General features: G+C 39.9%; 1 protein-coding gene across 2 annotated transcripts; it reads right to left on the bottom strand.

Annotated features, from left to right (window-relative positions):
- Positions 1-260: 260 nt before the first annotated feature.
- Positions 261-24,660, bottom strand: sytl2b (synaptotagmin-like 2b). 2 transcript variants are annotated; one of them, XM_084717882.1, is made up of 19 exons: positions 24,520-24,660; positions 21,699-21,872; positions 19,053-19,201; positions 18,379-18,490; positions 14,996-15,044; positions 14,770-14,872; positions 13,992-14,687; positions 10,157-12,562; positions 8,131-8,244; positions 7,995-8,045; positions 7,806-7,900; positions 7,594-7,710; positions 5,646-5,815; positions 3,460-3,562; positions 3,171-3,332; positions 2,855-2,939; positions 2,644-2,746; positions 1,934-2,139; positions 261-507 (listed from the first exon to the last, which is right to left on the bottom strand). In XM_084717882.1, the coding sequence occupies exons 2-19, from the start codon at positions 21,797-21,799 to the stop codon at positions 359-361; spliced, it is 4,971 nt and encodes a 1,656-aa protein (XP_084574008.1). In that variant the 5' UTR covers positions 21,800-21,872; positions 24,520-24,660; the 3' UTR covers positions 261-358. The 2 variants fall into 2 exon arrangements, with proteins under 2 accessions (XP_084574008.1, XP_084574007.1); XM_084717881.1 differs by lacking the exons at positions 7,594-7,710; positions 14,996-15,044; positions 18,379-18,490; ... (1 more) ...; positions 21,699-21,872; positions 24,520-24,660 and having other exon boundaries at positions 14,770-14,867.
- Between the last annotated feature and the right edge of the window lie 923 nt (positions 24,661-25,583).

Here is a 25,583-nt window from a genome sequence, read left to right as displayed (position 1 = left end):
CAGATGCTATGCCAGACTTAAAACATCAGTTTTCAAATGTTTTGTTGGAGGTTTGTTGATCACATTTCTCTGTGTGCCTCATTTCTGCCAACACCAGCAGGTGTCTTAATTTTCTCCTTTCCTTCCCAAATAAAGGTTTGCAGTTGTGCCAGTCTCTGGATTTATTAAAAAATCTCAAGATGTGTATTTTTTTTAAATATTATTTCAGATTTTCCTCAAACACCTGTGGAGTTTCAACACAGATGCTGGTTCTAATGTTTTTTCATCAAAAAAAGCTTTTCCTGACTTAATTAATATCAACGCACCAGATATTTAAAACAGTTCATTACTGGAGTAAGGAAGTTTGGTTTACTTTTACTCATTTGAAAGCAGTTTTGGCAGAGTTCAGCATTCTTAACGGGAGGACGTCCTCCACCCATTCATTGGGGGTGGTCTTCATGCGCTCCCAGAGGGCCACCTCATAAGGAGTCGAGTCCATCCAGTCCACCACAGCTCCATAACTTCGGCCTACAGGGACACACACAGACAAATACAAACATTAAAAACAGGTCTACTCACCGATAACATGCAGTGGAGTGTTTTCTGTAACTTCATGAACATTAAATTGACAGCTGTGGTTGCTTCTTAGTTTGCTGATTAAGAATTTATATAAAACACATGGTTTGATCATTTTATGAATGCATCACAGTATTAAAGACTAAACTATTTTGACTTTGGACCCCTTATGAAAAAGCTGTCTAGTTTGCCACATTTCAGATGTCTCTCTAAACTGATCACATGGTCAGATGTTTTTCTATTTTATTTTATTTTTTTTTAGCAGAACCTTGGTTTTCTTCTTTTTTCTCTCTCATCATTCATCCTACAGCCTCTCAGATTTATCTCGTCACCCTTGGTAGTAGTAGCAACTACCATTATATATCCAAAAAAGCAAATTTAACTCGAACTGAAACAACTAAGCATTGATTAATTGTTTATGGTATTTTTTCAAGTAAAAATGGAAACATCACTGGTGACCTGGTAGCTCAGTTGGTTCAGTGTTCGTCCCTCACAGAGTCTGTCTGTCCCTTTTCCTTTAGTTTCCTTTAGTAGGTTTAGTTTAGTTAGTTTGTTAGTCCACAAAATTCTGCTGGAGTTTCACAGGAAAACGGCATTGCAGAATGTCCCAACCAATTTATGTGAGTGAATGGTGACCAGTTTTCAAACAGAAAACAACTGAAAAAACAAAAAAACAAACAAACAAAACCCCATAAAATGCCTCCATATGCTTGCCTAGTGTAATTTAAGTCTCCTAAAGCCACGACATGCTGCTTCCTTGCGCATGCACACTGTCACACCACACACACTCAGTTCAGACGGTGTGCACACGCATGTAAACGTGGCTCCAATCTAAGGATAAAAAGTGAAGACTTAGGCTGAAAACATGGTTTATGACGTCTTTCAAGTCAGCTTGGCATGCTGGGGCTTGAGGAGACTTGGATTACACCAGACAAACATTATGGAGGCATTTTATGTTTCAGTTGACGTTTTACATTTGAAATCTGGTCACCACTCACTTACATTGTTCGGGAGATTCTGCTGTTTTCCTGTGAAACTCCAGCAGTGTTTTGTCGACTAAAAAACTAAACCTGACTTTCAATTGGCATGAGGGTGAGTAGATAATGACTGAATTTTTATTTTTGGATGAACTATTCCTTTAAGCTGCCTGAAAAATTTCTGTTCTCATAAGTTCTCAATTACTAGGTTTTGTGTCAAAACAATTAAGGGTGAGGCGAACGTCTCTGTTAACAGGCACATGTGTGACCGTACCTTTGCACCACACTCTTTACAGAAAACACAGCTTTCTAGTTCCAGCTGATGAGCACTGTCTTTGCGTGAGTTAGATATGTTATCAGTTTCTTTGTTTTGAAAAGAAATGAACCTCTCCCACCAGTACCTGTTCCAGCTCCAAGCCTCAGACCCCCCAGCAGGTTGCTGGCCAGCCTGTCTCTGTCCCATACAGTGAGCTCCACACAGGCCTCTGATAGATCGGCCTCTCTGATGCCATCGTACACCATCGTATGGTTAAACGCCGGGTCTACCGTCCTCCGCAGCACACGCGTCTTCTGGCGACTCTTCCTGCTCGTGTCTGGCAGCACAAAGCTGGAGATGACGGGGGAAAGGAAACGTGTTGACTGATCTCTGAGATGTGAAGCTATAGTGAAAGTTCGGTCAGGAAGACTTTCCTTTTGAATGCTCAGGCCTTTAGTTTATTTCTTCACAGATTCATCAGCCCCATCATCCTCACAGTCTCACCAGAGTCCTCAAACACCACCACCAGTGTTTGGACTCCATGGTGGATTTATCTCTGCCACTGCTCAGGGCAGACACCCCTCAACTACAAATTTCCCTACAGAGTCCAAGCGCCAAAGATTTTCTTTTCTTCTCAAGACTTTTTATCACAAATCACCTGTTATAATAAACCTCATATTTATTTATCCTTATATTTTTTTCATTCCCCATTTTCAGTCTTTATGCGAAGCTGAGCTCACTGCCTCCTAGCTATAGCTTCATATTTAGCATCCAGACATATCAATCTTCTCATCTAGCTCTTGGCAAGAAAACAAATTTTCCACAATGCAGATGTGTATCTTTAACTAAACATACCACTTCACATATGGGTCAATGGTGGCTCTGATCAGAGGAAGGTTCTTGCATTCTTTCACCCAAATGTGAATCTCTCCAGTGCTTGGAATCTCCTTAGCTAATCCTACGAAGAAAAAACGATAAAATATACAAAACATATAAAGAAGCACGTCTATGGAATTGGTGGGGTTGTGGAAGACTAAATAAGGCAGATTTAATGCCGAGTGCAGACCTTCACTGTGGACGATCTGTGGCAGGAACCGCACGGCTAGTCTCATCTCTCCTCGACCGTTTGATGGTGCTAGAGTGGGCGTGGTCTGAAATGTTTGACATTGAGTATACATTACATGAACAGCAGATCAAAAATCTATCATAAGTTCCAAAATTCCTTTGTACAGAGGTGATACAATAACTACAGGGCATCTGATACGACCGGCTCAAATAAACAGGCTGACCACATTCTTAGATAACCAGCTGTTATTTGACGGGAAAACAATTGTTGCGGATAAAGCAGCCTTGTGTGTGTATGTGTGTGTTTGTCTTCTTACCCGTGCTTTCAGGGCTAAGTAGTTCATCTGGGTGTGGTCAAAGTCCCACTTGGACAGGTCCACGTCTACCTCGCCCAGGAAACTGTTCCTGCCAAAAGTGTCATGATGCCAAACGGAGAGAATGAGCGTCTGAGTTCTGAGGTAGTCCATGCGAACACGATACTGGAAGGACAAGGAAGAGCGAGCTGCTTTTGTTTGTCGATCGTCACGTACACCAAGCATCAAGAGCTGCAGTGTGGGAAAGTGACTGTGTATGTTTACTGGCACCACGATGTGGGTGGATTCTTACTCTGAGGATCTCGTTGAAAGTTGGATTTAGCGTCTTCTTTTTAACAGATGTTTTCCTCTTTCCCAGATTTGCTTTGTCAGGAACCAGGTAGCTTTTGACGTACCTTAAAAGGGGAGGAAGATCAACAAAAATGTCTTATTTTTTACTGTAAGATTATATATAAAAATATATATATAATATTCCATGGAAGTAGCTATAGTTAGTTTACCAAAGTTTGACACACATGCCAAGAACTGGTAAACTACAATAAAATACAAGGCAATAAGTATTTCTACCATAATTTATTACACTCTGTTTTTCATAAAATGTGACCCTGCACATGTCTATGGGGGCTGGAAATAAAAATCAACTCATAGAAACCGAGTGATGAAAATGCACATGAACTGAAAGATAGAGGAGTAAAATGAATGTAAAATGTAAAAACTGAGTGATTTGATTAATTTAAAGCCAGTTAAAACAGTTGTAATAAGATGAAAATAGAGCCTGTCTTACATCCATTATTCACGACTCAAAATAACTATTTATCATTTATAATGATGACAAGTGTGGGAGTAAGAAAAGATAATAAAAAAAAAATTAAAAATCACCATATCATCATTCACAACACCTAACTGACATTTATCAAATACAGCAAACATTTGTTTTTTAACTTCTGCCCAGTGATTGAACGTATCAATCACCGTATTGAAGTGTCCGGGTTATGTTCAGGCTCTATCAGCTGATAATCAAACAACAGAGAGAACAGGTGGTAGAAATCTTTCATCGATCATCTCACAACTTTTAAATATTCATAGAGACAGACTGAGACCTTTGTGTTTTGAATGTAGCCACCACCAGTTATATGAACTATGGGCCTCATGTAAGAACATTTTCCTATTCTTATTTTAAATTTCCACTACTTTTTTTCAGCAAATGCTCTTAACTTCAGATAACTGTGTAGAATAAGTGAGGATTTTCCCTTTGATAGAGATCTTCAGAAACCAGCACGCAAAGATATATAGCATGATAGGCTTCATGTGTATATTTACAATTATAATATAGTAGTACAGCGGTAAGAGAAAATCAGTGAATGCAAGAAGTTCTCCTAAGTCTTTCGTACACACCATTTCAGAACAAATCTGGTTGTACGGGTGTTTTTTGCATGAGGCCCTGTGTGTTCTGTTTTTTTGGTCTGCTTGTAATATTGGGCAGCTGTGGCTGTGGTAGAGCGGGACGTCCACTATTTGGAAAATTGGTAGCTCGACAGCATATTCGCTTTTTCTTGGGTAAGACACTGAATTACTTGTGAAGGCTGTGCCCTGGCCACGTGAGTGTGTGCATGGATGAGACTAGATACTGTTCCTCATGGCAGCCTCTGCCAATCCATGGGGTGAGTGTTGGCATGTAGTGTGAAGCACTGTGAATGGTCATAAGACTAGAAAAGTGCCATTTAAATCCAGCACATTTACAGTTATTATCTGGTATATGGTCTGGTCTGTATATAGTGTTGTCTGTTGTCATGTCTACAACTTAATTGAAATAATACAAACACAAAAATCATACAAGCCCCCACAATCAGAAAGCCGAGAACATAACTAGAATTATTCCTCTGGAATAAGACCAACGGCTACCCATAATACCCTTTCTGCTGAGATCTGAGGAGACATTTATGTGTCTTCAGAGAAGCGTGATTCCATCATTAGAATCATCTAAATGAAATGTTACCCCCTTTTTGTCGTTTGTTCTGTCTTTTCTGTTTTGTTATTGGTTCATATTTTGATCAATTTCACATGGAAGCCCTGGAAGGCAAGTGGAAAAAAAAAATCTTGATCCATTTTCAGAATCTGATCTGGGTGGTTTTCTCTCCTATATTTATAACTTAAAAAAACAGGCGAAAAAGAAAAAGAATTGCCATGTTCATTTTTCTTGTCTTTTTTGTTGGGTGATCTTTTTTTGTAACAATAATTTTTCTACACATTTGCTGTTGTAATAACCATGCAAAATGTAAACCTCCTGACCACGATTAAAACCAGGATAAGAATCAAAGCAATATATCAGACTGCATGTTAACATGCTCATACATTCGTTTCAGACAACAGTCGTTTATCTCACTTTGCAGAGAATGTACACTACTGTGTACTACATATAAAATATAATAATGTTTATAAGGCATTACGATCCTAAAATATTTCAGGTAGACTACTTACGGATCTGAGCGTCCCCTCTTTGGATCGACTGCAGCCAGGTCTCGACACTCAGACACAAAGATGTGAAACTCCCTGAGCCTCTGAATGTAGTTGATGGAGAAGTGGATGTTTCCCTGAACCTCCACATTCCCAAAGTCCCCACTGTACATGGTCATCACGCTGCCACTCAGCTACGAGTAAACAAGTAGTCAAACATTTCATGATCAGCAATCATAACTGAAATGACTACAGACATTTTTACTGGATAATTGATGTTTGCGTATTTTCTGAAAATCTAATTCATCTCCTCAAGATAGAAATCAGGGACAGATATAATTAGTAACAATGTGAAGGGGATCTCCTTCAGTTTTACACATTAAAGTCTATTTAGAGGTCTTAGAGGGAACTGACACAAATGTGAAAAAAGTCAGTGTTAGTTGGGGCTGAGACTAAAAGTTTGAAAATGTTAAAAAGTTAAAAAGAGAAGTGCTTGCCAGAGCTCTGCAGCCTGCTCCTCATGTATGCTTAAGAACAGCAGCCTGAGGCTACATTAGTCGCTTCAAGCATAACACACCTGAATATTCCACATTTATACACACATAGATTACACACTGGTGTCTACACGGCTGCCACATAGGTACAGAGCTACAAAGCTGGGGCTCATAAGGCATGTTTGTCTATGGAGGAAGGAGGTCTATCCACAATTAAAGGGACAGTTCACCCAAAAATGAAAATTCAGTCATTATCTACTCACCCTCATGCCGAATGAAGGTCATGTTAATTTTGTTTGTCCACAAAACACTGCTGGAGTTTCACAGGAAAACAGTGTTGCAGAATCTACCAAACTACCCGGTTCAGACAGAGCGCATGCGCACATGAACATGGCTCCAAGCTAGAGATCTATAGTGAAGATTTAGGTTAAAAACGTGGTGTAAATGACATTTTTTTAGTCAACTGGGCATACTGGCGCTTTAGGAGACTTGGATTACACCAGATGAACAGTACTGAGGCATTTTATATTTCTATTCTGTTTTATTTTATTTTATTTTTTTACATTTGAAAACTAGCCACTTCCATTGTTTGGGAGATTCTGGAACAGTGTTTTCCTATAAAACTCCAGCAGTGTTTGTGGATTAAAACACAAAACCCAGCCTTAAATTGGCAAGTGGTTTAGTTGGTACAAATGCCAGACATAAAAATGTGTGTTTTCATACCAAAATACTTTATCTTATGTAGATAGTAACAGTGATATTTCAATAATATTATATTTTAGATAAACTTAACTTATGTAATTAGTTTCTAAGTATATTCTTGTTTCTAACTGCATGAAAAAAAGGCTGCCATGACGAGTTTGTACAAAATTCTGGAAACAAATGCTAATTTACTTACTATTTATCAGATAAAATGAATGAAAGTTTAATGTCTTGCAGGGATCAACATATAAATCTGATATTTTACTGCATTTAATGACTGCAGCTGAATTATAGTTGTAAATGCTTTGGAGACATTTGAAAGAGTTTATACAACATTAAACACACCTGGAATCTCTTTCACGATGCAAATACTGAACTGTAGGAATGATTCATAAACAGAAAACATAAATATAAACTGCTCCTACCGGGGACAAACTGAAGAGCATATTTAAGATCTTCTAGTGTGAAATATACATTTATGGGATGAGAATTATCCTCATTTCTTTGTAACTGTTCTTCCTCTTCAGCTGAGTCTTATCCTGCCTGGCTGATGAAACAATCTATCTTTATTGTGAATTTGAAAATGGTTGGAGGGCCACCCAGCCATGTGTCATCTTGATTGAAACAGTGAAACCACTCCTAACAACAAAACATGTTATGGATTAATGTCACTCCCTCGTAATCACAATTCAAGGTCAAAGGCCAGCGAGCAGTGCATTTTTAGCAAAGCAGAGTTTGAATGTCAAACGTGTGTAAGCTGCTGTGTGTGAACATACAGAAGACGCAGACGCCATGCCAGAGGAGCTGGTCAGGTTAGTCAAAGAGTTGCCCTTTGTTAGTCTTCCTTGGTGGTCACTGTCCTCGCAGTTGGAGTCAGTGTCTCTGCCAGCATCCTGAAACACAGACAGCAGGCACAGAGAGCTCTGTGCACAAGGATGCAGAGCAGGCTTTGACCTATGGGACTAAAAGATGAAAGAGTGGGCTTTACCTCCTTCTGTAAGAACGAAGGAACCGATTTGCTCATCTTCTTCAGGTGCTCTGGGTCTGAAAATAAGGACGAGGAGGGTGACGGGAGGGATGAACCTAAAGAGAGATGGATTAAGGAGCAGAAAATATAAAATCTTGATTAATTCGCTTGCAAAAATATGCGCAATAAAAAGGATCAGGCAGGTTTTACCATCGCTGATGCGTCTCATGTCGGCAGTTGGGTCTTGTCTTCTTTCTTGTCCTTGAAACAAACAAAAGAAATAACATTTCCCCAAAATGATCTGTGCACATGGACAATTTGACACAGAAGTTGAGGACGTGCTCACGTGGTGATAAGGACGCTGTGATGTCCTCCATACTTTTAGCCAGATTTTTAGGCCGAGCTTCTGCCCGTCTCAGTGCTTTCCTTACAGGGCTTTGGCCATCATCATCGAGTTCACCTACAGTATCAGAGAGAAAAAAGCTCCAATCAGCTGGATTTCTTTGATGGTTTACAGTTCGTCATGCTGACGTTGGTAAAACTAAAGCATATATTGAACAGACAATGTGTTTAACAAAGGACACACATTAAGTTTTAACTGCTCAGAGTTTTCAGAAATCAAAGTAATGAGCTGGTACTTTGAGGTATAATGTGATCTAAAGCAACTCTATTGCTCACAGACCTTGTGTGTCTATACTTATACTCAAAGCTGCAACTAACAATTATTTTCATGTTTGATTAATGCACAGATTCTTTTCTGAATTGATTAACTGTTTAGATTTTCAATTTACTTGTTTTGTTTTTTTAGTTGTGTCTGTGTTCTTTTAATTTTCCTATGTGAACCACTTTGGGCTACATGTGTGTACGAAAGATACTATTTAAATAAAGCGGAGTTTAGCGGAGTTTAGATCTCAATCTGTAATTCAAGAAGAAGTGTAAGTAAGTAATTAAGTAAGAAACTTAATAACTCATGCTGTATAAAATACTGTGTTTGAGGCACATCTATTTATAGACACAGTTTGTGAAAGAAAGTTGCTGCTTTAGTTGGTTGGTGAATCATGTTTTTATCTGTGTGGTGTCAGTAAAGTTACAGTTACGCATCACACCCAGCCTACAAACTAAACATGGGCAGTTGACCACAGCTACACACAGTGTTTACAGAGATTTGCTTCTGCCAACACAGATAACCAGACACTGACATGATATCAAGGATACTGCTGGACCACAACCCACAGAGATTATCAGAAACAGCACAAGTTCAAGAACTTCTGAACAGATGTGAAAAGCTTTATTTTCAATAAATTGTAAGTATTATGGATCTATATGTTCATTAATTATTGAGTTAAACTTGCCGTGTTCTGCTGTTTTGTAAATAGTTGGGTTTTTTTGTTTAATTTTAAACATGTTTCTGATTAGAAACAAGTTCAACTGCTAAGAAAAATCTGAATTAAAGGTTTCTCTTTTTCCAATAATTAAAAGAACTTTCTGCCAATTCTTGTAGTTTTTAAATTTAATGTTTAAATCTTAGTTTGTTACTTTTGCTCTGATAAAGGACTTTGTGACTAAGAGTTTAGGTAATACATTTGATATAAATTATGAGTGCTAATGTTGTGATTTTTTTATTCTTGGTGGTGTTGTATGCAAACAAAAGTTTATTTATTTCTTCCTCCCCGCAACTTTGTTAAAAACCCATGTTAGTGAGCTCATTTCCTTTGCCAAGATAATCCATCCACCTGACAGGTGTGGCATTTAGAGACAAACAGCATGATTATTGCACAGGTGTGCCTTGGACTGGTCCCAATAAATGGTCACTCTAAAATGAGCAGTTTGATCTTGAAAAGAAACATTTATTAGGGACTGATCCATGGCTATTTCACATAGGGCAAAGTCAGGACCCAAGAGGACAAAGTCAGGACCTGTCCTACTTTGCCTCTGATTCGTTTACCCTAACCCTTACCAATCACGCCTCATGCCGAACCTAACCAACTTAACCAACCCAACCAACAATGGCAATTTGTACTACCGATCGGACGCAGAGTAAGGCTGGTCATGACTTTAGCGCTTCTGGGAAAAAATATGCCACACCTGTCAGGTGGATAGATTATCTCAGTGAAGGAGTAGGGCTCACTAAGGTCTTTTTAAGGTCAAGATACTCAAAACCTGAAAAACTTTGACCTTGTTCTGAGCAGAAGAGGAAGCATCTTCAGACATAAAGACAGGACTAGATGAAAATGTCAGATTCAAGAACAGCTCACATTCAAATACTAGCGAGATAGTATAGTGACATGTACTTTTAGAACATTTTCTTTTAGTTACAGTAAGCAGCTTAAGTTACTAGTATTACACCGTAGAAAAGAGAAGTTGGTGCTCACGGTTTGAATTATTCCTCGTGTTGGACCAGGTTTCTGATGTACTGCTCACAGACGACTCCTGACCTGTGTCTGAGCCGCTGTAGTTTGCCCACAGGGGGCGCTGACTCATCTTGTTGCCCCTCCTACTGATGTAACGTTCCTCTGAGCTCACAGGAGTGCTGGCCCTCATTGGCCCACCTAGGTCAAACTCATACCGAGACATGCCCTCTGACTCTTCGTCCTTTAGCACCGGGGCGAGGGAGGTGTGTACGCTGCTCTTGTCCATCATGCCCAGGTAATGGCGGTAGTCTTTGGGAACACATGCCCGTGCACGTGGAGTGACTGGCTCAGTTTCCTCTGATGTTCTTCTCGGCGAGGCGCCTTTGTCGGAGTTCTGCCTCTGCTTCCTGCTCTGGGAGTGTACAGGGCTGACATCCATTTTCATCTGACTTTGATCTATTTCATCAGGGACACTCAGAGCAAACATGCTGGTGGCACGACGCATTGAATTTACACGACTGCTTGAATTGCTAAAGCTGTCTTTTCTGTTCTTAGGAGAGCGAGTTCCTGGGCTGTTTTGTGGTTTGGCAGATTTCTCCTCTCTATTAGAGTCTTTTGAGCTCCTTCTGGACTCTCTCTGCTGCTCAGCTGTTGTATAATTCGACTGACTGTTTCTGCTGTCATTAGAAGCTCTTGACCCAGATGGTGATTTTGATCGAGTCTGAAGAGGTGGAGATGATTTCATGACAGGTGGTTTTGATTTCTCGCGGTAAATCTCGGGGTCTACACCCTTTAACTCCTGAGATGGAAGCTGCTCTTTCCTTTTGGGGCTTTTGGTTTTGTCATAGGTAAATGCCTTGGTATCTGACGTGGCCTCATCCCAGAAGTCTAGCAGCGTGTTAAATTGTGCTCGACTCGTGCCTAGGCTAGGCGACGTCTTTTCTATCCTCTGATTCAAAGGAGAAACAGTACAGTTTTGATGATTTCTGTCACCTTCTTCATCATCACTGCCTAAATAATTTCCAATTGACCTCAAGTCATACTCTGACTTTGTAAATCTTTTATTCAGTTTTGACTGGTATGCAAGACGAGCAGCTTTACCATCTCCATGAGCTTTTGGTTTGCCGTTATAAAACGTGGGCTTGTTCTTCTCCTGCTCCCAGAAAGATTTGAGCTGCTTTATCCTCTCTGCAGTACTATCTTGATGCGGTAAACCTTTTCTGTTTGAGCGAGGACTGGTGGCTCTGTCGTTACCAGACATATCTTCCTTTCGTTTCGGCGACATGCTTGATTGCTTTACATCTTCGCTTGAAGCCCTGCGCATTTGTGGTTTCGAAGTGATCTGTATATCATTCCCACCTTGCTTGTAGTCCTTATATGGACTGTTTCTGGACAAATAGAGCTTCTCAGAGTCTGGACTGTCCCTTGCTTGGAGATCTGCATCCAGCTGAGACACAGGAACAGTCTTGGACAGTTCATCTTCTTTAGATTGGGATGGTTTAACTAAGGAGACACTGTCAGACTCTGGACTCACTCTGGACTGGATGGCTGTTCTTGGCTGTGGACTAAGTCTGGCTACACTTAAAATGTCAGTCTCTGAACCTTGTCTGTCATCTACTTGGAGACTGGCTGGTGACTTTAAATGACTGTACTCCTCCTGGTTACTATTTAAGTGAATATTGTCTCCAGTGTCTTTCTGTGGACTGATTACCAGTTCTTGTTCTCTTTCGTCCACATAAGTATCCTTCACATTATATATTCCAGACACAGAGGGCATATCAGACACTCCGTGGGGTTTGTCCACTTTTTCCTTGTCTTTCTCCACTGAGTGTTCTGCAGGTTTTTGCCCCTTGTTGCTGGGCGTGACTGTTTTGCTGACAAGTATTTTAGGGCCCATGTTGTTCTTCTCCCAGAACGACTTCAGATGTGAGATTTGGGGTGTTTGGTTTTCATTCACATTATCTTCAAATTCCTGTGACTGCATTCTTTCTCGGGTATCCTTCTTCACCTCTTCTTGTGTTTTGGTCATTTCCTTGTTGCCTGTTCTGTCTGTTGCTCTTAACTCTTTTGTCTCATTGGCTTGCTTCTGTAAGTGACTTCTCTTCATTTCAAGGGTTTCCTTCTTTCTATCACTTATAATATCCCCAACATCTTTTCTTAACAAGTCTTCACCTCGTAACTTGCTGTTTTCTGCATGTTTGTCAAACCTCTCTGTGGCCTCTGGACCAACATCCGTATCTATCCAATCAAGGTTCTCTGTGCTGCGACTGAACCAGTCCAGCACCTTTGCAATGGAATCATCGTCACCGGTGGGGCTGGTGGTCTGGGTGGATAATTTAAATGTGTGTGTTTGATTTGATTTCTTCTGCATTTTCTTGTCAGACTTATCAATGAAGTTGAGATCATAAGATACTGGAGGATCTGCATCTGAAAAGAAAGGTATGAAAAGAGAATTTAACACGTGTCCAAAGCTTTTTAAGATATTATCTGCATTTAAATGCAGATATCTGTATGCATTGTGTCTCAACTCCAAGTCCGTTCTCAAGTTGACCCTGCTTTGATCAGGACTTTTACAAGCTGGGTGTCCTGACTCTTAACAAATAAAGTAAATCAGTTGAAATTCCAATAATAAATGGTGGTAGCTTAGGTGCTTGAACTGTGCGTCTCCATGTGCACCTTCTATTTTGGTTTATGAATGTCCAGAAGCACAACATGCAAAAGGGCTATGTGAAGATGGGGGTTTGCAAATATGGTCACCCTACATTGTCCTCAGAGACTAGATTGTCAACAGACAAATAGATGATGGGTTTTGAGACAAAACTATTGACATGCCAGCGGCACTGTGATGCTGTACTGGCTAAATGCTAAAGTCAAGATGCTAACATGCTCACGACAATGATGCTAACATGCTGTTAATGAGTGGGTATAATGTTTACACCATGTTCACTGACTTGGTTTAGTGTGTCAGCATACTAACATTTAACTATCAACACAAAGTACAGCTGAGGCTGAGTTTTGCTGGTATTTGGTCATAACACAAAATGTTGAATAAACCAAGTTTGCGAGTGTGATTCTGCAAGTTGGTAGGTAGTTAATGAGACATTTTACTCAAGACCATGAATGTCAACCTGATGGTGGTGCTAGAAGAAAAGTAAGAGGATTATCAATAAGTCATTAGGATTCATCATCTAGGGATATGGATATCTGTATCAAATTTGCCAATCTGTGCAACAGATGTTGAAAAGTTTCACTGGATGAGTAAAAAGTTTGACCCCTGAATAATACCTGTAGTAAACCTTGTGACAAGTTTATTTTGTGTTTAATTACGGGAAGACGATGATGGACTTTGAATTTTAAGATAAATGGAGGACTGTGTACATATTTAGGATGGATATGTATGTATATTTCTATATTTGTCTGAGAAGATTTTTTGTTTATGTGTCTCCAGGTGTATTTTGGTTGAGGAGGCACAAATGTTTTTGTTTTGTTTTTATTTTTACATTGTTATATACATATGTGGATAAGTATTTGTATGATTATGAGGAAAACATTAATAAACATATTGTTTAAAAAAAAAAAAGTTTGACCCGGTTGTGGTGCTAGAGGGAAAGTTGGGGTCTCACCAAAGTCAGGGGAATTCATCATCTTTGCACGTCTGTGCTTAATTGCATGATGATCATTTGTGGTGTTTTTAACCAGCTGTTCTGGAAACAGAGAGGACCATCAGCAAACGCTACTCTGTTAGTTACTCTGAGGTGAAAACACTCACAACTCTGATCACAACAACCTCCACTTTGAGGATCCATATTCCAAAAAGACTGACGTGGAATGATGTATTTCTTGTCACTGAACTCACCCACAGTACTTTGAGGCAAACTCAGGTCTTCCTGCCTCATTGCTGTTCCCACACTGCTACTGTTTTCTCTGTCTGAATCCTGAATGCTGCCAGTGTGCAGGATGTTCACCGCTGGCTCGCTATCTTGTTCATCACTCTTCAGTTGGATTTCTCTGTCAGTGGACACATCACTCTTGGTGTACACAGCTGGTTTGAGATTGTACAGGTTGTGAGTTGCAGTGAAAGGATGAGAGAGTTCAGGGTGGGAGCAATTGTCCGCTGACCTGTCTCTTGTTAGAGAAAGTGGGTTTCTTTCCCTCTCCAGACTGGAATTAGACGAAACCTGAGAAACATCACAGAGTGGATGCTGGGCGTTTTCTTCAACAGATTTGTTTGGCTGAGCAGACTGAGATGCTTGATTAGAAATAGCACTTTTCTGAGGTGTTTCATCTTGGCCCTTGGGGTAGGACTGGTTAGAGCTCCCACTGGACCCTTTCTGGAGGCTCCGTCTGGGGGCAGGAATAACCTTTGCTGACTGCACCTGAGCGTCTGAACCACTGGTGTTGCTTTCTGACTGACTGGGGGTACGTCGGGAGAGAAAAGTCCTCTTCTTTGGCACCGGTCTGAACCCTACAGAGGAGCCCTCTGATGTAATGGAGCCCCCTGAGGTCTGACCGGCCTCTCCCGCCGGGAGGCTCTTCAGCGGAGATATGGGCTCTGAGGGAAACAGAAGAAAGACTCATGTGATCCGTGTCTGTGCCACAGCCTAAACAATGTGTTTTAAAATTTCAATTCAAACCTGTCTCAGATGATTCCTGGTCCCGACTGGCTGACATGTCATTATTATTTTCAGGCGGCTCAACAACAATAAGGGAAGCTCGGTTGAAAGGGTTGTGCCTCGGCTTGAAGGAAAGTGACAAGAATTTATGTTTTACATTACAACATCTGAAACGTGACTGTAAAAAGATTGTACCAAAGAAAGTAAAAATGTACAGAAAAATCTGTTTTGTCAGACATTTGCATACCGTTCTCGGAGATCGGACCCCTGAATTCAGATTCTCTTTTTCTGCATCACTGAGGGAAAAAAACAATTTAAATGTTTAGTTATGAAACATGGATATAAAACAAATACAAGCATTACAAAGCATCACATGAGTTTACAAAGATGAAGCACATTTTAATGATAGGCCTGCTTCAAAACATCTCAGCTGCTAATGTTGGGGAGTAGTGAATTACACGTAATTTAACTCGTACTAAAACTAATGAAACTACAGACAGTTTGGGGCCATAAAAAGAAAGGTTATTTTTCATTTTACCTCTGCTCTTCTACTGTAATTCAGTGCTGGCATAGCTGTGACTGTTTTTGTATTACATTTTATAATCATGCAATCATAATCTGTAATGCACAAGGAGCATAAACAACACCAACAACTATACATGACAGCACATAACATAAAACAAATAATTTCAAAGAATAATTGGGGAAATTTCATAATTCATAAGGGACATCAAGTGGAGTTGAAGACCATGTGATGAGAGCTTGTTGAGCAGCTGAATGTTGTGTGGGACAAAGGATGTGATGCCCCTTTTAGTCCACATCTTGAACATAAAAGTACATATTCATACCATAGAGGGTGCACTGGCTCTGCTATGATCCTGTGAGCTAAATTCATGGTATACTGGTCTGACATGAAAGTAATACTGCACATTGGTTTCCCAGTTATCTTGCCACGTAGGTGAACACGTCTAGTTTGTTCTTGTTTGTACGGACAAAATGAACAAATACATAAAAACAAACACAAAAGGTCAGTATACTATGAATAAAGTATCACATGTACATTGTCAGTTTGATCACTTTTATTCACAAAGAAGTTTGAAGTACATTGTCTAGGTAGCTCTAGTTTGGGTAGCTTTGTTGTAGTTCAACTTATTTCAGTAATAGGTAGCTTGCAAAGCTTGGCTTTCAAACTAACCTACCCAACTATGTCAACAGGAAAGGCTCTGTTTTTCACTAGTGTGTTGTAGTTTGCATGACTGGAGCTTGCTGACTCGTAAAGAACGCTGATATCAAAGGGGAAGATGTCTACCCAGTGTGACCAACCACAATGTCAAAGGAAGTCCAAAAGTATGAGAGAACACTCAATGAGATAAACTCACAATATCTGGTGTTTTTCTGCCTGAATAAGAGGATTCATATTACACAGCAGCAAATCTGCAAATTGATTGCATTAAAGTGCATGTGATGCCATAATAAAACACAGGATCCACATGGCAGAACCAACTGTAGCATTATCAGATTACAAATAGAGTTTAGTCAATTTCATTCTTGAGTCTATTGTGTGTTTAGGAAACTTGCAGCACAAAGTACAGACGCGTGGTCAAATCAAATATTGACCCAACTTATTAAAGAAGGGCGTTCAATCTGTCTCAGCTATGGCACACAGTTATTTAAAGGCAAACTGTGCAGGATTTTCCAAAAAAACAAAGTATAGACTTGTACAAAAATAATCTCTCTCAATCATCACTCATGGCTCACTACAAGTGTGTGTGGTCGTGTCTGTATCTGCAGAGACCTATCCTCTGCCTTTTCTTATTTTGTTGTGGTCAAGATGTTACTGGGCGGCAACCTTTGGACAGAGGGTGTGTAGCTGCCAGCCAATAACAGCACACAGGTTTTGAGGTCAGAATTCTATAAAAACGTAGCGACCATGTTACATCATCACTGTCTCCATCGCTCTCCTCTGTTCTCTGTCTGTTTCATGAATTTATAAAGAGCTGCAGGTTTGTATGTCTGTTTGACCGAGGCTGGGGCTGAGATATACACACACGCATACACACTAATGTCCATGAAACAATCAGAAAATAACTATCTTTGTTCCAGAAATAACAAAAACAATCACTTATTTAGAGCAATTATGTTGAGAACTCTATTAAGTTAAACACGGGTAAACTGTTAATACGTCAGACTACATCCTGCAACGTTGTCAGCTGTTGCTGGGCTATAAAACTGCCATAATCCCAGTTAGCACCACCTATGTTTACACAGTCTGAGTCACAAGACACCACACACATTGCACACACACACAAACAGATACTGGTGAAGTGGGAAAGAGAGGGAGAGGAGCTGAGACAGCACTTCAAATTGATTGAGTTATTAAATGTAATCTGAATTGGCACTTTGTGGTAGCATCTTCACAGGGCAGGTCCCGTTTTTGTGGATTTTTAGAGTTTTTAAAATCCTTTTTGTATCATCGTGTATAATGTATTCAAATCTGAACATTCACATTTTTGTCGAAGTACAAATGTTTCAGCTATTTTCCCAAGTCCTTCCCTCAGGAAGTGAAGTGCATCAGCATACACCTCTCTAACCTACGTCACCGCTTTTTTGCTAACAGCTGAGTGGGAGTGTCCATTCAAAAAAACTTTGGAAAAGAAAGCAGATGGCATTGCCCTTTAAGGGACACAGAGAGGTTTGGTAGTGGAAACACCCATACAGGAATCAGTTAAGAGTGGTGAGATATATGTTGGACCAATCACTGACGTGTTCACATGTAAAGATGTAAAGACATGTTAGACATGACTTGCCACCTCTTGAAATCTTCAAACCTTCTTCACAGCTATGGAATACAAGGGTATTAAGGAATCCTAATGGTATGATTTTCAATGCTGCCAAAAATACAGATGCTCCTCTTTTTTTTCTGCTGTGAGATGCTGTTTTGAGGTGATGTACTGTAGTTTGCAGCACACGCCATCGGAGGTCAGTCTCTCTAGTGGTGGACAAGGCACCACAGCTGAGCTGAGAAACATGGTGTCTGGGAGATGAAGTTATGGGGCTAGAAAAATAGACCCTGTTACTGTTGGGAGTATTTTGGCGTTTGTCCTGATGATAAAGGTAAGATAGCAAATACTGTAAACCACTACAGTAGCGTAGCGTGTTTAGCATGTCACTGTAGTTGAGCAAGAGTAAGACAGTGAACGTGAATGCGTACTGAGCAGGGGGGAAAATGAGCAGTGAAGTTGTCCATGTGGCACTAAATGTACAGTTTAGGTTTGAGTTTCTCAGTGAATAAAGGCTGCAGCTTCTCAAGACCAAAGCAGAACTCCTGTGTGTGTTGTTTCCCAACTGTGAAAATAGTGTCACTATGATAACCTGCTCCGCCTACATCTGCAATTGGGTGGAGTCCAGTTGAGCCAATTAACAAGTTTTACACAAATAATGTCATAACACCATATACCCCTGTAAAACGTCAGGAAGGTATGAAGGTATATAAAAAATAGATACTGCCCAAGCCTGGCTGTACCATTTCTCAGACCACACTGAAAAAGTCAACACTGTGGCAGACTGAACAAGAACATGAGAAGAAGAAAGTGAAGAGTTAATCTTTGAATAACAAAATGGATTGCGTACTTGATCTCCTGTGGCTGAAGTGCTTCCAAACATCTGGCAGGTTTTGGTGGAGCGACGATGTCTGAACCTCGACTGCTGGGTGTCTTGGATCTTTCAAGTCTTAGAGACCCATCTGCAGGAGAAAAAGGGAGAGGAGCTGAGTTAACAGGAGTTTATGAATAACATGAACAAGCAATCAAGTATGCAATTTTTAAATGCAGAGATTTTTAAATGATTTTGGGCAGATAAACCTCCCTGTAAGATATTCTGTAATTCAAGGCTTAGAGATAAAATCAAAAGGTTATATTTTCAGCTGTTATCCAGAAGTGGGTATATTTGTGATACCGCAGTCATCAGTGTTCTGCCCTGAAGGATAAAACGTTTGCCCCAGGGCAAAACCACAGTTTAAATCCAATATTTTCAGCTGCTTTACTCTGATCTTTTTCTCCGCTGTAACATACACTAAGCCCACTGTGCCGGTATCAGCAGTGGCCGTTGAAGTCTGTGAAAAGGTTGGTTTGAAACTTTGGTTTTGCTCCGGGCAAACATTTTACCCTTCCAAGCAGACAGCAGAAATCATGAAAACATCTCTGAAGATGTATCCTGCTGCTGGATAACAGGTATGAAAATAAAGTCTGAGACAGCATCACTTTTAAGCCTTAAAGCCGTTTGTCAGTAGTATAGAAGGAACACACCTAAAGCAGCTTTCTTCTGTTTCATGGAGGCCAGAATGATTTCTGAGCCGTGGATCTTGTCCAGGTGTCTGCGAGACTTGGCCTCATAAAACCACTCTCCAGTCATATACTTCTTCTTTACATCACCACTCAGTATTTTCTCCAGTTTGCTGGAGGGAAAACAACAAAGCAGACATGTACAAATGCTTAAGTCAAGAGGCTTTTCTTCATCGTCATTCATTATGTTTCAATGCAGTCTGTTAATCCCAGATGAAGTTATTAAAAACACACTGGGTATCGTACTTCTCCAGCCCAGCGGCTACACAGAGACAAAAAGACTCTTTTGTGAATGAACAAATGCAAGACAACACTTCCTTTAAGTTGCTCTGAATGGAGAATCCGACACCGTTTGAATTCAGTTTGAGCAGCACTAATCACTAAATGTGAGAAGAAATATAAAGCCAAAAGGACAAAGAGGAAGCAGACCACAGTAGGCTCCTTTGACATTGTCGACGTCACATGCATAAATTAAAGATAGTTTTGTTTTTCGATTTGGGTTTACCAAGGAGGTTGTGTTTTTAGTTCAGTTTGTCTGTCTGTCTGTCAGCAGGATTACAGAAAAACACTACTGGTCCAATTTTGGAAGGGTGTAGCATGGGGCGGATACACCAATTATTTGTATTTTTCACTTTCATTAACATTGCGAGATAGAACATTTGGCCTTGGCGAAATAAATACTTGACATTTTAAAATCCAGTAGATGGTGGTAAGGTTCAATGACAAAACAAACAACTATCTATGCTTTTCTGCTTCCTGTATTTAAATATGCGCTAACAAAACTCTAACTAGTATTTCCGTAACATTAGCTATCAGACGTGTTGTTCTGATGGTTTTCTCAGACGTTTTGCTAACATAAGCTAACCATGGGTGGAGACAGCATTGTAATGTTAGCATAATGGCATACCACAAAAAGCAACAACACATGCACATACACTGGTAAAAAGACACATGATATGTTGATAAATCCTCAGCCTCTGAGAAGTGCCACGCCAAAGTGCCTGTTACCCATGGCTGCTCACTGTGTTTACCTTCATTAAATCACCTGAAAACAACACAAGGCCGCTACAGTATAACCATACACATCTCTATATACACCAGATTGGTCGGGTACTACTCTTTTTTTTTATTGGACCTATTTTATCGGACATGTCCAGACATGTTTGAGCCACCAGAGCCAGAGGATGGTGACAAGGTGGTACTAAAACTGCTGGGCTGATTTGGACAAAGAGTCGCTGAGGTACATTTGCAACTGACTTTTTTACGAAGGGTGTGAGGAGCAGGAGGTGGAGTTGTTTGTGTGTGAGTTTGTGGGCCATAACTCCCTCAGGTCACTGGGCTATGTTTCAGGTTTGCCCAAAAAAATCCTGAACACAGAAATTGTGAACAACAGTTTAATGGTCTAACTCCACAATTACAACATAGTGCTCAGTGTTTTCAGCAAATATATTCCAACATGTATGATGTGTACCGAAGAAAAACTCCCTTTTTCCTTTACACAGACTTTAAGTGTGACTGGAACAGAGCTATGAGATCAGTGATGTGACAAGCTGAGACAGTATTTAAAAATCACCACACCTGCTGATCTATATTCACCTTCATCTTGCACTAATGCATGCTGTGCTGCTGCTTCATCATCAGCCTTGTATAAAAGTTACATGTGATCTTTTTAAAGGAAGGAATTTAGAAAACATTTCCATCAGATTCAAATTGAATCAAAGCACCACTCCAAGAACTCATCTTTCGTCTTGATGGAGAACCACAGCAGTCATGTGAAAAAGGGGTAGCACATTATTACAGGCTGGTGGCTTAATCCTTTTACACTAGACTGGCCGACACACAGTGAGCATTCAGCCTCCTGCTGATGAAAAACTTGGCCGGCCAATTCCATTAAACTCACAATGAAAAGCACATTGTTTCATGACATTCTTGACCATTGAAAATGAAATGAAACACATGTTCAAACAGGGTACATTTGTTTTTTTTTTTGTTCATTTACATGCATGTTTGCATTTCGAAGACGTTTCTCCCTTTGTTTCAGCACATGGGAGAGGTCAGAAATGATACGAGCCCTTCTGTTTGTCTTAACAGGCCTTGAATGTACACAATGAGGAGTGTCCCTCCTACAGGTTTAACAGAGAGCTGGATTTTTACATTTAAGCTCAGATATTTAAGATTTTTCTTTAAGTCCAAGCTGAGTGTAGGCCTTATCAGGACTTTTTATTTGCCAGATGACACGATGTGGTCGTCACACTCTTCACAGGCGAGGTGTCTCTCATCATTGGGGCCTTCAAGGGTTTCTATTCCTGTCCGTCAGAGCAGCATGATCCTCTCTCATGTGTGGACTTGGCTCTAATCTAATTGCACATCTCACGTTGAGGCTTCTCAGCGACGCAGTCAGCGTCTGTGTCCAGGCAAGCTGTTATTGTGTTATTCTATTACGATCAGGCAAGAATGTTCGCTGTCCCACAAAGGCCTCTTCTCACAAAACAGGCGACGGACACACTTAATGACATTAACATGAACATCTGAAACATTTTTCACCTTAAAAAAAATTATTCTTTCAATTCTCTTGACTGCCTGACAGAGGAGACGCTGTCATATTTCTACCTGATTCTCTCCTCCTCGGCTTTCTTCAGCTCAGCGTCCCTCCTCAGCACCGTCATTATCATCCCCTGCTCCTCCTCTGTCAGGTGGCTCAGGTCGATCATGGTTCCTCCTCCTGCTTCTCTCAGCGGGCAGTTGTGCAAACACTCGGCAGCAGCCAATGACCTCCAGCTGGGTCTGTCGATGTCAGACAAATCATAATGGTAACAAATTCACATCCTAAAAAAACAGGTTTTTGCTCACTGTTCCCACGTTTCATGACCTTGTTAATGCCAAGGAAAAGTTAAGTTGCATTTTAAGAAAACTGAGAAATTCCCCTGTTGGAAAGTAAATAGTTGTGTAGATAAATCACAAAGGTAAGGTTACATAAGGTTACATAACAGACTAACTGGTTAACTGGTGTTTGGTCAGTTGTTTATTCCATTTCCAGACAACAAACTTCTGGTTAAGGACAGTGAATTAAGTGGAATCCATTAAATCAATTTGCATGAAGCATGAAGCCTTTACAACAATTCCACCAAATCAAATGAAAATGATTATAGAGGAAATCACTGTTGCTGTTCTGCACAGCGGTGGATTTCCCCGATAAGTGGACTGTATTAAAATTCTGAAGTAACAAAGTCAAATACTTGAGTATAGGGCTGCAACTAATCTTTATTTGCATTATCGATCAATCTGCCAATTATTTTCACAATTAACTGATTAATAGTTTTGTCTATAAAATGTCAAAGGAATTGTGAAATATTTCGATTAAAATTTTGCCAAAGCCCAAAGTGACAAACCCAAACACTCTTCATTTACTGTCAAAAATCACAAATAAAAGCAGCAAATCTTTAGACTTAAGAAGCTGGAACCAACAAATGTTTGACATTTTTGCTTGAAAAATGACTGAAACACATAATTGGTTCTAAAACTAATTTTTTTTCAATATACTAATCGATTAATTGACTAATTGTTGAAGCTCTACTTACATTTTATGTTAACATGATTAGCTTATAAAATCCAATTGATTGTGAAAGATTAAACCATTGGTTTCCAACCTTTTTGTCTCATGACCCCTCATATTTAGTAAAATCAATGTCTAGTTGGGGCTGCTTCTTAAATATCACATGTCTATGAGTTGTCAGAAGTTCCATCAAAGAGACATTTTCAATATTTTTCCTTCTCAGATGGCTTCATTTAAGAAACTGCTTGAGGCCCCCAGAGGTAAAACTAATCTTCTTTTCTGTCCCACTGGTACATTTCACCAGACCCAGACTGATAACTAATAAATTAGCTGAAACTAGCTACAACTCAAGCAGCTACCATTGTAAACATTAATATATTAATATTATATTATATTATAATCTAACATGTAATGATAACAGCGCTGTGATAAACTGGTGACTTGTCCAGGGTGTCAGCTGTGATAGCCTCCAGCCCCCCGCGACCCTTCGGGAATAAGCGGTTACAGGAAATGGATGGATGGATGTAATGAATAACAAGAATGCATTTACTGCAGAACAAGTACATCTGCGTTTGATATGATTGGTATATTTTTCTGATAATAATTATTTTAGGCTTACGTATTTTTACATTACTGCATGGGTACATTTAGTTCAGGAAAAGGCTTGAATTCCACTTCCACTGCTGTTTCTTCACTGTCAACTACTGAAATGTATCCTGTAGGTTTGCATGATGTTTATTTAGTGAGCTAGTTGTTGACACAAGACAGCTCTGGAGACAAACTCACTGTCTGAGAATTTACTGTTTGCAAGTCACAATTCCTTTTTGTCACACAGTAGTTGACAGTAACATGATATAGCATTTAGTCACACAATGTCTTTGTGCAGCCGCAGATTCTGAGATAAAAGAGAAGCAGCTGCTGAAAATGTTACCTTGTCTACAACTTGTTTTTCTCTCTTATTCACAGTTATTAATATTTGATTTATTTGGTGTTTCCTAGGGCTAAATTCAGCTTCAGAGGGAGCAAACATGGCAGTTTCTTTGTGTCCAGAATTTCAAATCTGTACCTTCAATCATCATATTTGCCTTGCAGCTGGGAGGGATTTCTGCCTGAACAAAGATTTAGCAACAGATTGTCAAAACTGAAGTATAAAGACTCTTAAATCACATGACTGACAGCTGAGGAAACGAAGTAAATGTATTTACTCAAGTACTGTACCTGAGTACAATTTTGGGCTACTTGTATTTTCAGTTTCTGCTACTTCACCACCTTTCAGCAGGAATATTGCACTTTTTGATCAGCTGTGTATTTGATAACTTTAGTTACTTTGCAGATTCAGAATAATACAAATCAACAGATACATAATGATGTTACATTGTAACTTAACATGAACTTTCATTAAGTTCAATTAAGTTTAATTCATAAACTACCCAACAGATAAAATATATACAATAGTTGCAAATACCCTATCTTTACCAGATACAACATTAAAGTGATACAAACATTAATGTAACAATAGTAATAATCCAATAATATGATAAACATTATTCTGCAATGGCCCACTCTGCATAATAAGTACTTTTTAAAAAACTTTTGGCACTTTAGGCACATTTTGTTGCTAATATTCCCCTACTTTTACTTAATTAAATACTTTTACTTGTAACAAAATATTTCTACTCTGATCAAAGTAGACTTTTGAGCCTCACATCTTAACGTTTTTAAGGTCTTATTTAAGAAAACTGTGAGCAAAAATTGATAGAAGTGACAGCTAACCTCTCTGCCACTTGCTTCCCTCTGTAACGACGCTGTTAAAGGCTCGAAGACAACATGTCTCTCTGTCATTTACTTTCTGACTACAGTATTTGACATGTCTCCTACCTGTCGGGACACCCACAGGCTCGTCACAAACCGCCCCTGTCACTCCCTCCCTCCATACTCAGGTGAAGGTTAAAATAAAGAAAACAAGTTGAGAAAGTATGAAAAGTTTCACCTCCTGCTCCACAGATGTGCTGCCGCTGCTGGATGAACTGCTGGACTCCTCGGACAGGAGCAGAGGAGGTGAGGAGGAGGAGGAGGAGGAGGAGGAGGAGGAAGGCGGGTTCTCTGTGTGTGAGCAGAGGAGGACCTCACATGTGCAGCAGCAGTGAGAGGAAACAGTCCAGAGAAATAGTTTGATCCTTCTTTCACTTTCTCAATCTTTTCAGTTAAAGCTTCTTATGATGCCAGATTATTATTATTTTTTTTAACTTTTTTAAACTGAGGTTTGTCCTATGTGCTGTAATGACAGGTATAGTCCAGCAGGTGTCCTCAGTTTCCACTGATATCGCCGGTGTGTTTGACAAAAGGGCGTGAACGTCCCCACAGGCGGGCAGGCAAGAGAACAGGAGGTATTTTAAACAGCTGTTACATGTTCACAGTACAAATATCACGTTTGAGAGCCTGAAAATTGTTTGGAGTAGACAGACAATGTCACCTCCGTGGGTTTAACACCTGAATCCCTCCTGGTTTGTTGTCGATCAGCTCAGAGAGAGAATAAATAAATAAAAAACAGCTGGAAATCAGACTGTGATCAGAACTGGAAAATCCTTTCTGTGATATTCCAGACCTTTGGTTGCCAACCTGGGATCTGGGCCTCAACATCACAGGGGTCCTCAAGGTTTTGTCCACTCAGAGACTGTCAGAATTAGAGTTACATGTGTTAACTAAAAGCACAATTTATACAAAAATCTGTACAGAAAATAAGAGATAAATGTTTTTGTCCTCATTTACACATAGTAGGCTACTTAGTAGGCCACAACTCTGTGACCTCTCATGCTCTCTGACAAAGAATCATTATCCTTCTTCTGGTAAGGGTGAGTGTGGGTTCACCTGCTGTGCTGCATTGGTAGAAGTAAAAATGTTCTAAGAATGGAAACAACAATACAACAATTGATGTTCATTTT

The sequence above is a fragment of the Lutjanus erythropterus genome, chromosome 4 (assembly GCF_056507025.1).
Source record: "Lutjanus erythropterus isolate fLutEry1 chromosome 4, fLutEry1.hap2, whole genome shotgun sequence".
In the NCBI taxonomy this organism is placed as follows: Eukaryota; Metazoa; Chordata; class Actinopteri; order Lutjaniformes; family Lutjanidae; genus Lutjanus; species Lutjanus erythropterus.
The sequence above is the reverse complement of the archived record's forward strand: the minus strand, read 5'-3'. Positions and strand labels throughout refer to the sequence as shown.